We start from the raw sequence: 16750 nt of genomic DNA on the forward strand, positions 1-16750 counted from the left end.
TGTGCCTCCTCCATACAGGGCCCAACACATTAGAAGGTGCTTCAGCATTCACACAGGGAGGCTATGACTTGGGAAAGCTGTGCAGTTATTCTGCTAAGCTGAGCCACTCATGCATTGACCACTCTCCAGGGCTGTGGCAGTCACTAATATGCCAGACAAAAGTCCCTGCCCATGGGACTTACCCTGGAGGGAAGTGCCTTTGGAGGCACTCACCCAACGCCTGATGACATCTTTTTCTTTTTCTGGTCCAGAAACCCTGTTACATAGCCTGATCACACAGCTTATTGTGCCAACCTGCCTCCTAGGATGTAAGCCTGTTTGCAAAAATCAAATCTGTTCTCAGAGGATTTCTCCACAGTAAGGAGGATGGGAAGCCCTGGCTGCCAGCTCTCAAGACTGAATGTTGACACTTCGTAATAAGTGTAGACACCCCCCGCCCCCCCGCTCCCCCAGGGGACCACCATGAGAGTTCTGCTGATTTGGATACCCCAGCTCTGGTCTGTTTAAATACCTACTGTTGTAGTATTATATTTCCACCTCTTACAGGATAAGGCCGTGGCTAGAATTATTTTTTCTGTCTTTTTTGGCTCTAATCTACAAAATGATGAAGATATCCAGACTTGCATATTCTTAACCCCCTACTTCTTTTCCATTTCCCCATGCCCTGTCCCTCACCATGCCCTGTGTTTCAGACCTCGGTCTTCCCTCTCCTGTTTCTCGTCAGTGACCAGGACCTCCACACTCTTCTAGCAGGCACCTGGCATCGCTCACAGCAGGCACTCCAGTCTGAAACTGCCTGCGGGTACTTCGCTAACCATGGGGAAGTTTACAGGGCCAGCTCCTGACCTGGGGAACGAACAGGGTTCACCCAGGGCACCCTTATGGCTGCTTTACAGACTGGATGAGTCCTAGCCCTTGTGCCTGACTGCATCCTATAGTAAAACCCCGGGGAAAAGGGATGGTTGTTAAAAATACATCTTGCTATCTGGTTTTGGCTAGTAAAGTGATCATCCTCATCCCAAATTTCAGCTTGTTTGATTTCTAATCTATAACTCAGGTCCGATGTTGCATATCCCTTTGGTGTTAGTCATTGTCTGCACTCCATCCCTGCCCCCATCTCTTGTAAGTATAGTAGGGAGAGGCCTCCTCTGTCAGCAGTGTGTCCTGTTACACAGATTCTCATTTCAACAAACATCCATCCACTTAGCATTTCTGGCCTGGGAAAGAAAGGATCCGATAAGCTTGGAAGATTACGGTAGGCGGAGCCTGCAGTTGTCTCTGTCACTTACCTGGCCTCTTTACCACTTTTCTATCCGGAACAGCCAACTGTGTCCTGTACTCACACAGCTAAAAATAGGGCAGGGAGAAGAGGACAGGCCGGCTCCGTGATGCTCCGAGGCTCTCTGAATTCCTATGTCTCTTGCTTGTTTGCATGACCACCCTACCTTAGACTTACACTTCAGGCCAGGACCCAGCTAACTCTTGCCAGTGACTTCATGCTTCCCTGGGGCTCCCAGAACCCCGCAGCACTCACTGTTCTGCAAACTCCTTCAGCTGAAAGGGAGGACTAGATTTTAATGAGCCAGAGGGTTGCGACTAGAAAAAAATTGGAAACACAGAAGTTGAAACTCCAGTGTTCTGGCAGCCTATATTTAAATGTATGTTCCCTTTTCCAGTTATGTGAGTAATTTATGTTTGAAAATTTAAGAAGGGAAAACTCACTCATAATCCCACTGCCCAGAGATAGCCGCTGGCACTGAATGCCTTTTGTGTGTATGTGTACATGCATGAAAGGGAGTTAGATTTTAGTCTGTTTGTTTTTATTAATATCTGCTATTGATGATCACTGTACATGACCATACGAAGCAAATCATGAAGTCATTAAGAGAGAGCTACATTGTCAGTCCTCCTCAGTCTCCCAGGAGGAATAGATGATTCCGTGGTGGATGAACATTCAAGGGGCGCTGGAGAAAAGCAGCTTTTTAGCACAGTGTTCCCTTGACATTTCCCTGATGACTTGTTGTAAGATGGCCAGCCTGTTAGCAGACCCAGGTGAGTCAGACCTCGGGGCTGAGGCCAGACATAGAAACCACTGAGGGGTGGAGTTTCCCCAGTGCTTCACTTCCCCATCTAAGGTGTGGAGGCGGCAGCACGGCTTGAGGACGTGCTTCTCCCAGGGCCGCTTGAATCTGCTGCAGAGCTCAAAAACTGAACTTTTATCTGGTCCTTCATTCAGTTCTTCTAAAGAGGCCATGAGGTTGTCCAGGAGAGTGTTAAGTGTGGCCTGGGCCCCCTTCACAAAACAGTGGCCCCATGTCCCCTGCACTCCCAGCCCCGGGGGTTGGACCGTATCACTTGGATCAGAGAAAGGAAAGGTCTCATTGCTTTCTTTTGCAAATATTTCCTCCTGCTCTGTGACTTCATATTCTCTCAACACTGTATTTCAAAGAGCAGAATTTTTTTTATTTTAAAAAAGTTTCAATTCTTTTTTTCATGTATTGTGCCGTTGATGTTGTATCTAAAAAGTCATCACCAAACCTTGAAGTCATCTAAATTTCCTCCTGTGTTATCTTCTAGGAGTTTTATAGTTTTGGATTTTACATTTAGGTCTCTGATCCATTTTGTGTTAATTTTTGCAGAGGGTGTTAGGTCTTTGTCTAATTCAGTTTTTTGCATGTGGATGTCCAGTTGTTCCAGCACCATTTGTTGTAAACCTCTCTGCTTTCTTGAAGATAAGCCACGTTGCCTAGGAAACCTCAGTGGTCAAGGATTCTCATTGTTGCTTCATGATTTCCCTTTGAAGGGCTATATGCAGCTTTCATTTCTGTCATTGGGGTCAGCATATGCATAGCTGAGTTCCCACCAGAAGTTCTGTTTTTGCTTGGGCCAGTGGGAAGGCACGAAGCACTACAAAACTGATTCTGGATTTAGGCAAGGAAAAATGTGTGACCCAGACTGTGCATGCCTCTTTCATTCAGACCTTCCATCTGGGCTCACTTTATACATCCTTTAGAATTTCATTTAGTGAGGTCTTCTTGTCGTAAGCTTTCTCGGGCTCTGATTTTGAACATGTCTTTATCTCATCCATAAAGTTTTTAGCTGTTGTTTCTTCAGTGTCTCTATTCTAGTCTCTTTCTCCTTATGGAACACAAATTAAACATTCATTAGTGTTTTATCTAAGTTCCATATCTGTTCATCTCATTCGTATTTTTCATTTCTGTCTCTCTAGATTACTTTCTGGATAATTACTTCTGGTCTATCTTGTAGAACTATCTCCCAGTTTACTAATTCTCTCTTCAGCTGTGTCTTATCTGCTATTTAATTCAGTCACTGAACTTTTAATCTCAGTTGATATTTTTTACTCTGGAAGTTGTTTGGTTCTTTTGTGAATCTGCTTGGTCATTCTTTATAATATCCTGTTTTCTCTTCATTTTCACATTTTTCTTTAAATATATATTATACACAGTTCTCATATATTTTTCTGAATAATTATTTTTCCCCAGCTTTATTAAGGAATAACTGACAAATATAATTGTATATATTTAAAGTGTACAATGCGATGCCTTAACATAAATGATTACCCAGTTTATCTGAAGTCTTCATGAGTCTGTTTTTGCTGGATTTTCAGTCATTGTTCAGAAAGCCTACCTCTCTCCAAGGCTGCAGAGGAATTCCCTCATGCTCTTGCTTAGTATTTTTATGGTTTAATTTTTTACATTTTTACTTTGACCCATTTGGAATTTATCCTAATATATAGCGTGGGAGAGGGATCAACTTAATTTTGTTCCAGGTGGTTACCCATCTGTCTCAACACAATTAATTGGATATTCCATCCTTTCCCTGGTGATCTGAGATGCTGCTTTTACCACACATGAAACTTCTAGATATAATTAGGGCTACTTCTCGACTTTCTTTTCTGTTTCATTGGTATGTTTATCTAGTTATATACTTTATAATATGTTTCTCATATCTGGTAGGTCTTTCCTGTCTTTTTATTTTTACACAAAGTAATTGTTTTCTTTAATAAGTAATACATACCAATGACAAAATTCATGTTCCCAAAGGACATACAGTGAGACATGCATTTCTCTCCCTACTCTTTCACACACCCAGTTCTCCTCTCAAGAGACAATCAGTGTTATCAGTTTCTTATATATGTTGTATATGTTTCTAAATATACTCTTCTTCCTTTTCATTTCAAAATAAATATAGTAAATGTAATGGGTGCATGTGATATGCAGAGACTGACATTTATATTTGAGCCAAAATCTGAGGGTGGTTGATCTGCCTCTAACCTGCCCCAACATCGCTGGTCCCCTCAGCCAACCTTGAGTCCTGATTTGAGACTGAGAGGGATGGCCTGCCTGGATCCTGGGCCATCCTGGGGCTGCTTTCCCCTGGGATGACAGCTTTGTAGTTCACACGGCCTGCCATGGATCCTGAGTATTTGTTCTAATCCATAAAACCAGGACAGTGCCTTGGAGAACATCCCTGCACTTCCATCCTGCATCACCGCCTGAATGCTGCAGTGCTTGTTCACTGGTTTAGTAATTCATCTGTAATGACCTATTTGTGAAAGAGTTACCAAGCTCTGACCAGGTACAAGGTGCTGAGCTGGGTGCTGGGGGTCCAAAGAATCACTGTTGATTTCAGCAGATTTGTACTGAGTGTCTGTGATGGGTCAGACATCCCTGAGGACATATTAGTGACCCCCAAGGCTGGGACTATGCCTTCCCTACCCCCTCCCTCATCACTGTGTACTCAGCTGCTCAGCACATAGGTTTTTGTTGAAGGGTAAGAAGACTAGTTAGAGGAAGGATGAATTTCTGGAGGGGGGAATGTAGGTAATGTCAGATGCTGCCAGGAAATTGGTAAGGATGAGAGTTGAACTAGACCCCTGGATTTTTTTAATGATGCATAATTAGGATTAACACCAGGGCGTCGTGGACCAGACCTGCCTGAGGAGAGGCAAGTGGCAGGGCAACTGTTGGTGGCAAATAGGAAGGCACTGGGAGTGTTTCAGGAGTTGATCTCTCGCTCCTGCCAGAAAAGGAGGTCTCCAGCTGCACCTCGAATAACAGAGGAAGCCAGGAGCTGCCCACCTGATTAAAGTAGCAGCGTCCCTGGAGAGGTGCTTGAGGTCCCCCTGGGTCCCCCGTGGATGACCATCAAGAATGGCTTTAAAAGAACTACTTACTTACTGAGAGGAGGAGGAAGTAGGTAAGAATTCTACAAATATCTCTTCTCTCAATATCTTCCTGTTAAAATATCAGCAACTAATAAAATATATTTATAGCCCTCTTACCTTCTTTCCCTGCCTGAGGGCTTCTCTGTTTAGTCAACCCAGAATAAAATACCATGAGAGCAAACAGCCACTTCTCAGAACTATAAATAAGTGCTAGCAAGGAGACAAGCCCAAAGGATACTAACCACAGTCAGCCTCTCGCTCTCTCCCTCTCCCCCCCCCCGCCCAGTTCTGGCTGCCAAGAGGATGACACACACTCCTCGGATTTGCCAGGCTGCTCAGCCAGCCTACAGCTCTGACCCTGCCTCCGCCTTCCCTCCCTCCCGCTCTCTTCCTCTATCTTCCACCCCACCTTCTTCCTTGTTAGACAAGTGCCCTCCATCTAGTGGCCAGAAAACATGTGTTCCCTGGTACTTCAAGAGGCCTGTGGGGTCTACAGGGGGACGTGTGTCGAATGGCCTTGATAGTGGACATTTACATATGTCCTCCGTATAGAAGGAGGCTCCTTCTCTGCCAGAGCCCACATTTCTTGCCTGCAGAGCTGTGAGGACCATGTGGAAATCCAGGGCCTCTGGAAAAGGCTAATCTATCGGCTTCCTTTGCCGTCGATATCCTGATTGATGCTTCCTGTGGTAATGGGTAACTGAGGTAGTCTTTGGTTAACATTTCTCTGTTGTGTCTGTAAATCTGGATATTGACCGCTGCAAGTCAATATCTGCTGTTCATTCAGAAAGTGAAGGTCTTTAACTCCAGTAGCATTGTTTTCTTTGCTCTCCCACCTCTGCCCCAGGCCCTGGCAGTTTCCCTCACAGATTAAAATCGTGGCTTGTCAAAATGTGAGTTTTGGGGCACAGAGGGCAGTGCTTTGCACGCAGGTAAAGGCGGGACGGTTTAGATAATAAAACACCTTCCATACATTGAGCATTTACTATGTGCAAGGCATTGGCTAAGTGCTTTACATCTGGTAACTCACTGAATCCTCAAACCACCTGTTTTGCTTAGGAGGAAATTGAGGCTAGAGGAGTTTAAATAACTTCTCCAAGGTCACTCAGCACAATAACTCATCTCTAGAAGAGCATTTCTGTAGGCTCTCAATGGAGCTGAAATCTTAGCAGTGAAAAGGGGAGCCCTGGGGCTTGGGATTACTCAGTGCACTTTGCACCTCCTCTGCCTTTAGTGGACATCTCAGGAGGATGGGATATGCCCAGGCCTCCATGGCTGGCTTCTGTCCTCCCCAGAGCAGCATCCTGGCCGAGGAGGCAGATGTGGACTCACGGGAGGAGCGGGCCCTGCGCAGTCACAGGTGATCGCCAAAGGGCACGTGGTGTGGGTGTGTCAGGCGGGAGACAGCCCTGTGGCCTGCCGTGGGCAAACAGGACAGGGGTCCTGCGGGATGGACCTGGAAGGACGAGTAGTCCCTGACAGGAAGGAGGTGCATGAGCACAAGAGGGGTGATGGCCATTGGAGGGACGTGTGCTGGGCTATAGGGAAGGGGCAGTCTGGTCAGTGTGGGAGGTGCTGCCTGTAGCTGGACACAGAGGTCCTGGGGGAGAAGCACCAGACGGCCGCCCTGAGCAGAGCGGAGGGCAGTCCCCAGTCGGGTGTGGGGAGGCTGTAGCACTCAGCAGCGCTGAGGGTGGACTGAAGGGCCAAAGGGTTTTGCCCGATGTCCCTTCATTGTCCTCTTAGTGAAGGGGAGGTGGAATCCTGGGCAACAGAGCTTAGGCAAATCCTTAGACAAGTGGCCCTCAGCATTGGGAATTCATTTGGGCAGACAGGGCTGGGCTAGTAAAGGTGACCCCAGGAGCGGCAGGGGCCTCCCCTACTATGACACACGCATATCGCTCTAAAAACAGTCAGTTATGGAAGAACCTAAAAAGTCTTCATGTGGTCAGATCTTTTTTTCCAGAAGCAGGATTAAGCAGGCTGGGACAGATGTCAAGGCAGGAGGGTGCTTACGACATGCCGTTGCCAAGGCCAGTGGGGTGGCATATAGCATAGTTGCCATTTCTCATTTATGCTGTGTTTTCAATTTACTTTTTACATTTTGAAAAGATAAGTGCACAAGATAAACTCAGACAGCGCCAAAAGGGTAGAAAAAAATGTCTCCCTCGGATCTGGTCGCCAATTCCACTCCCAGGAGGCAAAGCTGTGCCACATCTCCAGGAACACATGTCAGCGCGGGCTTAAGGGCGGGCGACAGGCATGGCCTCTGCCCCCCACAGGATGGCAGCCTACAAAAGCCCTGCTCTGCTCCTTGTTTCCCCTTTAAAAGTCCATCTGGGAAATGGCACCATGTCAGGGCTCTTTAAATGAGTTTCCTTTTTACATTACACTCTTCAAATCATTTCATGTCAGCAGACATCTCTTGATTGTTCACCCCTTCCTGAGATGAATTAAGAACAAATGGCTGTGATTTTCCATATCAAAACAAACATACATATTAACCATTTCCTTGTAAATTAATTTCGAGTCCTTGAAAGCAGTGAGTGGTGGGGAGAGGGCCCTGCCCGGCTGTCAGCCAGGCCCTGGGTCAGAGCAGGTTCCTCTGGCCTTCCCCAGCCACCTCGTCCTTCCGCCTTCCTTCTGGGGCCTTGACTTGTGCTGCCTCAGCAGCTGGCTTTGGTCCCGCCCTTGCCACGCTACCCCTGCTGAGTCAGACAAAAGCCCCAGACCCCATCCTTAGGCAGAGGATGCCTGTGGGGCCACCCTGGGTGCTGCGTAATATCAAGGCAAGTCTGGCAGCACTGAGGTTAAGCGGGTTCAAGTGCATTTTTCAAACATATGTAAACTGTTAAGTGTAACAGCAAAGGGTAAACTATCAGGGGAGGAAACGCCAGGTTTTCCATATTGCTTCTCTCCTCCTCCTCTTGGCTCTCACATACATCCCATCTATCCACCTAGCCAGCCAGCCAGCCAGTTATTTTGATAGAGGAAACTGAGGAAAAGAAAGTATAGTTTCCTTCCCATAGAAATCAACCCTGTTATACTCTGTTTTAAAAGATAAAGTGTGTGGCCGTAGCATCAGTATTTGGAGCTTACGTTTACCAAGTGTTCTAAGCATGTCTTTTGGTAACTCATTAATCCTCACAAGCCTAGAGGTGACCTCAATTATCATCCCCTTTTAAGGAATGAGAAACTGAGGCACAGGTGTGTCTTGGCAACTCTCACAGCTAAAGTGCAGGAGCTGTGATTCACACCCAGGCTGTTTGACAGCATGCCCCCGGCTTCAGCGTGGTGCTGTTCGGGGCTGCTGCCTCCACTGAAGACAGACCTAGGAGGTGAGCTTACACAGAATCGCTAGAGACTTGGGGAAGGAAGAGCAAGGCTTTCCTGACGCACCAAGCTGGGTTGGCAGTTTAAATGAAGGTAATATTTGCCAAGAATCATAATCTCCTTTTTGTTAATCTGAATAATGCAAAATTACTAATTTTTTATTTTGAAATACCAAAAACAATTAGCTTACTTTAGAAACTCTCATATTGAGCTGTGTTTCTTTCTTACTGGGAGACTTTGTGGGATAGGTGGGAGACTGGACCAGATGCTGCCTCCTGGGCCCTTGGCTCATGGGCCCTGAGGAGGGGATCTGTCGTGTGGGCTTAACAGCAGTGGACAAGTTTGTATGAGACTCGGAACGTCTGCAGAAAAGCAACAGAATGGTTCATTCTTACAAAATACCTTGTTTTCTGCACAGAAAATACCTTGTTTTCTGCACAGAACATACCACCTTCAATTACTGCCGTAGGTTTTATTTTCTCTTTGGAACCCCTGTTTCCTCGGAGGCCCCTGGGACAGGCAGACTAGAGAGCTTTGCTCTGGCCCACAGGCAAGACCCCGGTGCTCCAAGCTGACAGCTCAGCGGGCTTCAACCCCTGCCACTCATCTCCCGAAAAGGTGGGATGCGGGCCGGTGGATTCTGGGCTGCCGAGGGAATTGGAGGAAACTGTGGTGCAGTCAGGACGCAGGAAACGCTTAGCAGTCGCTCTCCGATTGGGGTTGATTGGGTTAAGGCCTTCCAGAATGGCGTAAAACAGTTCTGAACTCAGTGAACTGCCGATGGCAGCCTGATGAATGGAAGGAAATACGATAAACAGATTCCTTGTCGTGCTGTCGGCTTTGTAGCAGATACCTGTTTTCTCCTTGGGATTACGTGAACATTTGCTTTCCTTTGATTTCTGGTTGTTCTTTTCAGTATTGCTTTTGTGAGAGGAGACGCTTCAAGGAGTTCTGTAGAAGCCCCCGACTCTTCCCTTTGCAAGGTCTGTGTGTAGCCTTTGGTGCGGCCTCCACACATCACCTGTTAGCTGTTAGGAGTCTAACTCTGCCAACCATGACTTCAGCTCCCTGAAGGGAGATAGAATGCTTCAGTACAACAGATAGGGCTCAGTTCAGGCGTTTGCGGGCGGGGGGGAAGACTCTAAGCCTTTGGTCTCTTGGTGAACTTGGAAAGTAGACCTATCAGAGGTATTCATGTTCAGACAGCTGGGCTGTAGCTGAGAAGGCTGCCAAATAATGCTGTTACTCAAGGTTGTGGGAATTTCGTCAAGCGGCCTTAAAATAATCGTGTTCCACGCGGCTGGGGAATGGTGGGCCCAGGGGTGCCTGCTGCTCTGAGGAGAGAATAAGGTCACGTCGCTGGGCCAGGCCGCTGCATATGATGGAGCCAGCGACTCACCGCTCGCCAGGGACCGGCCCTGGCCAGGAGTCGGAGCCAGAGACACTCCGGTGTTCTGCCAATTAGATCTTAAACAAAAAGATCTTAAAACAGGAAACTACCTCACAAGGGGGCCGGTGTAGCTCATCATTCAGCCTGTCCCCTTTGCAGTGTTTATAACTGGGGAACCTCACCGCACTGAGGGTCCTCCCCAGCGTGACCCCACGTGCTCTGAGCCCCACACCAGTCCCAGTGCTGGTCGGCGGCCTCAAAATTAGACTGTCACTGGTCAGGAAGACTTGGCTTGAGGGGTGGAGGACGTGGTCAGGGGTTTGTTTCTTCTCCCCGTTACTGCTCTTTGCCAGCTTCCTCCCGTGGTTTCTTAACGGGTTCCATTTGTTTGGGTTACAGCCTCAGGGCTGTGGCTCCTGAACCTCCTTCCGAGGCAGGATCCAAACATGGAGCTCTGGAAACCGTGGAGAAAAGAATTTGCGTCTGTAGATGTGCTGCTTCCCTGGTTCTTTTTCTCAGAATCCCTTTTCTCTTAAAACAGCCAGAGGCAGAAAAAATTTAGAGATGCACAAAGCCTTCCAAAATGCAAGATTAATCATGTGCAGGAAACCCTCCCTGGTAGGGAGGCACAGGCTGCATTCAAGTCGAGGCGGAGCTGAAGCTGGCTCCGGCCTAGCCCAGGAGGCGGCCCCCTTGCTGGTGGGGGTGAGGGGCCCATCCCCGCGGGCAGTGGGTATAGTGGCAGGAACCCAGGCACAGCCCTGAGCTAGGGCTTCCATGAATTTGCCCTTGCTATCATTTGCAAAGCCGAGGATCACTTACTAGGAAGGAAACTTAATCAGGAAATCACCTCTGGTGGCGTGTGCCCTGCCCCAATTCCTCGGCACTCACCACCCTCTCTCCTGCCCTCCCACAGACGTGCCCTGGAGAGCAGGTGGGAACTGATCCATCTTGTTGAGTTGCTGGCAGTTGGCACCTCTCCTCTCCCACTGCAGCAGGCAGCCCTCTCTCAGCCAGGAAAGCCCTTTATGATTGCCGTTTCTAACACTGGACTGAGGACGAAGGGGGGTTGGTATTACTGAATACTTGGCAAGGGGCGAGTTCGTGCTCTGGGTTCCTACTTTTGTGCACAGCGGGAGTGCGTCCTCCATCTTTCTGGGCTGTTGTCAACTTCCCCAGCCCTCTGCCTGGGGCGGAGCGGCGAACACAGCTCATAAAAGGTGTGTCTGTGAGGTGCTCCCTCTTGTGTGTCCCTTGACCGAAGCCGTTGCGGTGGTAACTATCCAACTGGAAAACATGCAGGAGTAAACGGAAGATAAAGCTCTTGTGCAACCAGCCAAGATGGGAATCTCTGCCCCTCTTTGTTACCCCACTTGACGCAGCTCCCTCCCTCCCCACAGGGCTGAGGGTCCTCTCTTTGAAGATAGGGAGTGGGAGGGCCAGTTATCTTGGTCTTCGCAGATCACAAGTGAGCTGGGGTTTTGCAGAAAGGAAGGAGTCCTGGATTTTCTAGCTCCTTGGTGAAGAAGTCAGAGGAGTGACAGGACGGACACCCCAGCCCAGCTCTTTCTGAGGAGTTAGAACACTCCTCACCCCACTCCACACACCTCTCCAGCCCCTCCGTGTCCACCTTGTTATTACTCCCAGGTGGATCCAGTCTGGCTTCCCTGAGTCCAGGCTGAATTAGCAGTAAGTGAGCACAGTCCTTGACATTTCCCATGAGGAGAAACTCAGGCTATTTGGCGATTGCAGATACAATGTGAGAGGGCGGCGGAGGGGGAGCTAGTGGTAGTCCAGGGGAGTTCTTGGAGAACTGATCGTCCTGTTTCTCAGCTGTGGGTGCTCCTTAGAGCTCAGTGCACTGCTTTACTTGCTTGTGTTACATACTGCCTGTCCCTCACCCAAATCAGGGGCCCAAACACACTTGGAGTTCTGGTGACCCCTCTCCACCCTCCAGGTCTTTGCATTCATCATCTGCACCTTCCCCGCACAAAAAATAAAGTAGTGATGCCAAAAATAAAAAGACCACTTGCCTCTTCCCCTCCAGCCTCCACCAGCGGCCACTGTGCCTTCTCTTGGGGAGAACCTGCACCAATACTCTGGGCAGGAAGAGAAAACAGGCCACTTCCACTTTCCCGAGAAGCCATAATTTCAAACGATCTTCTTGCCAAATGGATGGGCTTAGGACACTATTGTGGGTTTCTCTCTGTCTCTCTGTCTCCTTCTCTTTCTCTCTCTCTTTTTAAATGAGGGCCAGGTAAAGCATTCTTAGCACATTATGGGGAGAAGGTTGTAATCCCCCAGCCTCCTCCTGTGTATTCTGGCTTTGTAAATACTGATGGCCTCGCGTTTCCTGTGGCCTCAAAGTGGAGGAAGGCTGGGGAGGTGAGGGGGTGGTGGAGGGCAGGAAGCCAGCCAAGTGGGCTACAGCTCAGCGGTGCCAGCTGCCCTCTCCAGCCTTCCTGCCCCTTGGGCTGGCTGTGGCTGGCTCTCCTTCCTGTGCCCTTACTCCTAGGGTCAGGCTCCTGTTGCGTCAGGCTCCGGCCTCACTTCCTCACAGGCAGTGAGTTGGACAATAGCGTTGCAGATGTGCTGCCTCCTGCGTGAACGTGGGAGAATGGAGGCCAAGCTGGGCTCATTTCTGCACATGGGCATCAGGTCACTTAGGTATCCCAAGCACGCTTTCTTGCTTGGCCGTGACAGGGTCATCTCCTCTGGGCTTCGGGACACACAGTCACCATCAATTATAGGGAAGCTTCCATGAAATTGACAGGTGGGCCTGTACTCAGGCTGTATGGGGAACAGCCCTGTGGAGACTAATGGATGAGGGTGGGAAGTGTACTGATTATCTCCCCTTCTTCCCCGGGCCTCACTCTAGTGACTTGCTCATGTGACGTTCAGGGCGAGGGGCCCCTATGGCCTGGGAGCATCAAGCAGGCAGGGGCCTCAGTTGCCTCTGGTGTCCAAGTATCATCAGTGCAGTGATTGATTATTGAGTAAATGAATTCCTGCCTTGGATTTAGGCATTGAATCCGTGTGATCCAGGTGTGAGTATCCAAGCAGCTTTTCAGCTTGACACACAGACTAGTTTTTGCATTGGGTTCAGCTGTTAGTACCCCTTAACAACAGAAACCATGTAATATTGTAAATTTTAAATACCTGGTTTTAATGCAGCTAGAATTTTTTCCCTAGTTATTTTATAATGATTCTGAGTTTTCGCTTTGCTGGAGACATCTAGTGTTTGCAACATAACTTCGAATATTAGAAATCCTTTAATACCAGGAAGAGGTCAGACTTGAGTTGAGCCTAGAAGGGAGTGCTAGGTGGATATGACAGGCAGGGCTGTGGCGTGGACAGAATTGCAGAAGTGAGGGTGTAAGATACATTTTGGGACAGTCTGCATTTCTCATTAAGAAAATGAGGCGAAAGTGATGAGGTTGACACTTAGAAAGAGAACTGGGCCACCAAGGAGAAAAAAATCTCTTGCCAAAGGGTACTTCCTAATTTTCCCCATCTTTGGTGCTGTGGAAGAACCTGTCTTCTTGTCTGGCAAACCCTGCCCCAAAGGACTGGTCAATAAACTCTAACTTAGCACCAACTCTAAGTCAGGCTCATATCCTTCTAGGTTTTTTATTATTTTGTGGAAAAAGTCAAATATACAGAAAGCTGAGAGAGGAACTCTCTGACGTCTTGCTCTCTTACATCACTCCTGGATTTAACAAGTGTTAGTATTTCACCACATTTGTTTTCCTCTGTAGACTTTTTCAGGATTATCTGAGTAAATTGCAGACTCCAAAGCCCTTCACCCCTAAATACTTCAGCGTGTATCTCCTAAGGACAAGATGTTCCCTTCAGAGTGGTAATACCATTATCACACCCAAGAAAACCAATAATTCCTTTGTGTCTAATATCTGGTCTACATTCAGATCTCCTCAGTTGTCTCCAGAATGACTTTTATAGCTTTTTTTGCAATCAGGATCCCGTCAAGGATTGACACTATATGTAATTGGCTGTTGTGGCTGTGTAGCCTCTTCTAATCTACTACACTCCACCTTTTTTGTTTTATGTTTTTATGACGTTGACTTTGTAAAGGGTCCAGTCATATCCTTCTAGTTTTGAATCTGACTGTACAGGCGTTCAACATTGGTTCCATTAACAGAAATTTACTAAGTAATATGCCACCACCCCCTGAAGTCCTGTAAACCCATGTATGACCCGTTGCTCAAGATGCACAGTTCAGTCTCGGCCACACTGCTTGCTCCACGGGCTTGTTGCTGGTGACGTCAGGAGCGCTGACTGTGGGCAGCCCTGTTCTGGGAAAGGGCTTCAAATCTCAGCTCTACCACTTCTCACTGAGGGCCTTCAGCTGGTGGTCCTTTCTCCTCTCTAAGCTTCAGGGTCTTCATGTCCACAACAAAGGGGTTGGACCAGGGGTCTTCCTAGTCTCACTCAGCTTTGACTCTCAACACCTCTGTGACTTGGCTCCAGGTGTTGCCAGGCAGACCGCCTGCAGCTTCATAGCTTGGGGTAGCTGCTTCGGGAAGCCAATTGCCGGCTCCCATTCCTGGCACCAAGAACAGGGCATCCGGGAGGATGCACACGGTTCTCTGATGCTTTAACGTGACCACATGCCCTTCCCCTCTGCTCCCCACAGCGGAGATTCTGGAGCTGGCTGGCAATGCAGCGAGAGATAACAAGAAGGGCCGGGTCACGCCCCGGCACATCCTGCTGGCCGTGGCCAACGATGAAGAGCTGAATCAGGTATGGGGCTCTCCTTTCCCTCCCCCACCCAGACACACCAGCAGGCAGTCTTGCTGCCCAAGAGTTGTCTGTCCAGAGGGAGGGTGCTGTTTGGCTGGCTATCAAGGGTGTGGACTGCATTTTGGACTATTAGCAGCTTCCCCGTCCCCCCCCCCCGCCACCCCATGGCAGTTTTTCCCCAAGATTTATTGGTTTGGGGGAGGAGAATGAAACAAGGTATTTGGCTCTCCTTGGAAGAAAGATGGGTCTTTCTTCCACCCGAGTGGAAACTCCACCCGAGTGAGGGACTCTGAAGACTTGCTCTCCGTGTTGTGAGGCAGGGTCCTGTCAGCCTCCTTGTAGATGCCATGGAGGAGGGAGCTCTACCAACCCAAAGCAAGAGCATGGGGTGGGGGCAGGGCTGAGTTCTTGAAGGTCACGGACGTGCTGGTCTGACTCACCATCCACTACTTTGGTTTTCCTGCAAGCTGCTAAAAGGAGTCACCATCGCCAGCGGGGGAGTGTTACCAAACATCCATCCGGAGTTGCTAGCGAAGAAACGAGGATCCAAAGGGAAGTTGGAAGCCATCATCACACCACCCCCAGCCAAAAAGGCCAAGTCTCCGTCCCAGAAGAAGCCCGTGTCTAAGAAAGCAGGGGGCAAGAAAGGGGCCCGGAAATCCAAGGTGCGTAGGTGATTTGGCAGGGACGTGTGGAGGGTGGGGCTGGGCGGGTGCCGGCAGGCGGGGTCATGCGGGCTCCCCTTCCTACTGAGGGCTCATTCCCCTCTGGGGTGGGGGCCTGTGGAACAAATGGAGCTGGTGACAGAGGGCTAGTCCAGCTCAAGTGGCCAGAGTCTGGATGCAAGTTGGGGACTAGATTTCTGTAGGCAAGGAGGATGTGGGGAGGTGCTGGGGCAGATAGCCCCAGGCTGGAGGAACCTGGTGCCCACCCTTCCAGGAGATGCTCACGCCCGTGGGGTGGGACATGTGTATACAGGAGCTTCCCTGTGCGAGCGACAGCAGTCGAGTCCTGCCCAGAGCTGCCAGCTGCCCGCTTGCCCTTGACGTGCCCAGAACTGTCATTGTGTTGCCATGGCTGCATGTCCTCCTCCGAGCCTGTTCCAGCAGGGATGGTTCAGATGGTTAGCTCTTTGAAATGACCACCTTGTTAAGGAGGAAAATAGATGCGTTATTTGGACGCTTCCTGCCAGACCCAGCTGGGATTGAGACTAGGTCGTAGGTGCTGGTCTTTCTGTGGGGAGCGAAACCTTCTCATGAGTGTGACCTAATGTCTTCTAGGATGGGGCAGGCCCACTAATCCCAAGCCAGGATCTTCCTGGTCCACCCTCGGGAGGTCCACACCCGTGGCTGGTTGCATTCACCTGTCTGAGACTCCAGGGTAACTGGGACACATGGTTTCTGTTTCTTCCTCGCTGGGCCCTGCCTCTCAGCTGTTGTCACAGACTCCAGGGCCAGCAGACTAGGAACAGCGCAGCTCTGTGTTTAATAAAATGGAATCTTAAGGCTGCTCCACCCTGCCCTGCCCTGGGGTGCCCCCTCAGGAGTCACCCTTCTGGCCTCTAGCCAGACTAAGAGGAAATTATCTCTGGCAGAAGGTGGCCTCCCTATTTTGAAAGACCCCCAGTAATATCCCCTTGGAAATGCCCTGCAAGGCCTAATGCAGTGTCAGTGTCAGGACATTCTTACTAGAGCCCAAAGCCCTCACCAGAGTGAGCTGGTGAGGACACCTTCTCAGAACAGGTCCAGGAGCAGTGACCCGGGGCCACATGCCAGCCCGCCCTCCCAGCATGTCCCCTCCGCTGAGCCCATCCAGACATCAGGCAGGCCTTCACCACATGGGGGGCACCTTCTGTGACCTCTCACCTCCCACCCACACTGTTTGTGTTTGTGGACTCTCTTTAGTTGAGGTGTAAGAGGCTGTATGTATTGTACATCCTTCTGGGTGTGGACAAACACTTCCCTGAAAACGACAAAATCTAAATTCCTCTTGCCAACAGACACCCCCCACCCCACCCTACCCCACCAGGCTCAGAATCACTCCCAGCTCTTTGAGAGAGAAACCGGATACAGAAGAGT

General features: G+C 49.3%; 1 protein-coding gene across 4 annotated transcripts in view; it reads left to right on the plus strand.

The window, feature by feature from the left end:
- Window positions 1–16750, plus strand: part of MACROH2A1 (macroH2A.1 histone) — a 79988-nt gene that overhangs the window by 16080 nt on the left and 47158 nt on the right. For all 4 annotated transcript variants that reach the window (XM_082836411.1, XM_082836413.1, XM_082836412.1 and 1 more), the window contains exons 3-4: window positions 14566–14672; window positions 15140–15337. In XM_082836411.1, the coding sequence (XP_082692537.1) occupies window positions 14566–14672; window positions 15140–15337 (305 nt within the window). The remainder of the gene's footprint in view (window positions 1–14565; window positions 14673–15139; window positions 15338–16750) is intronic.

Source organism: Leucopleurus acutus (assembly GCF_964270905.1).
Source record: "Leucopleurus acutus genome assembly, chromosome: 3".
Classification (NCBI taxonomy): Eukaryota; Metazoa; Chordata; class Mammalia; order Artiodactyla; family Delphinidae; genus Leucopleurus; species Leucopleurus acutus.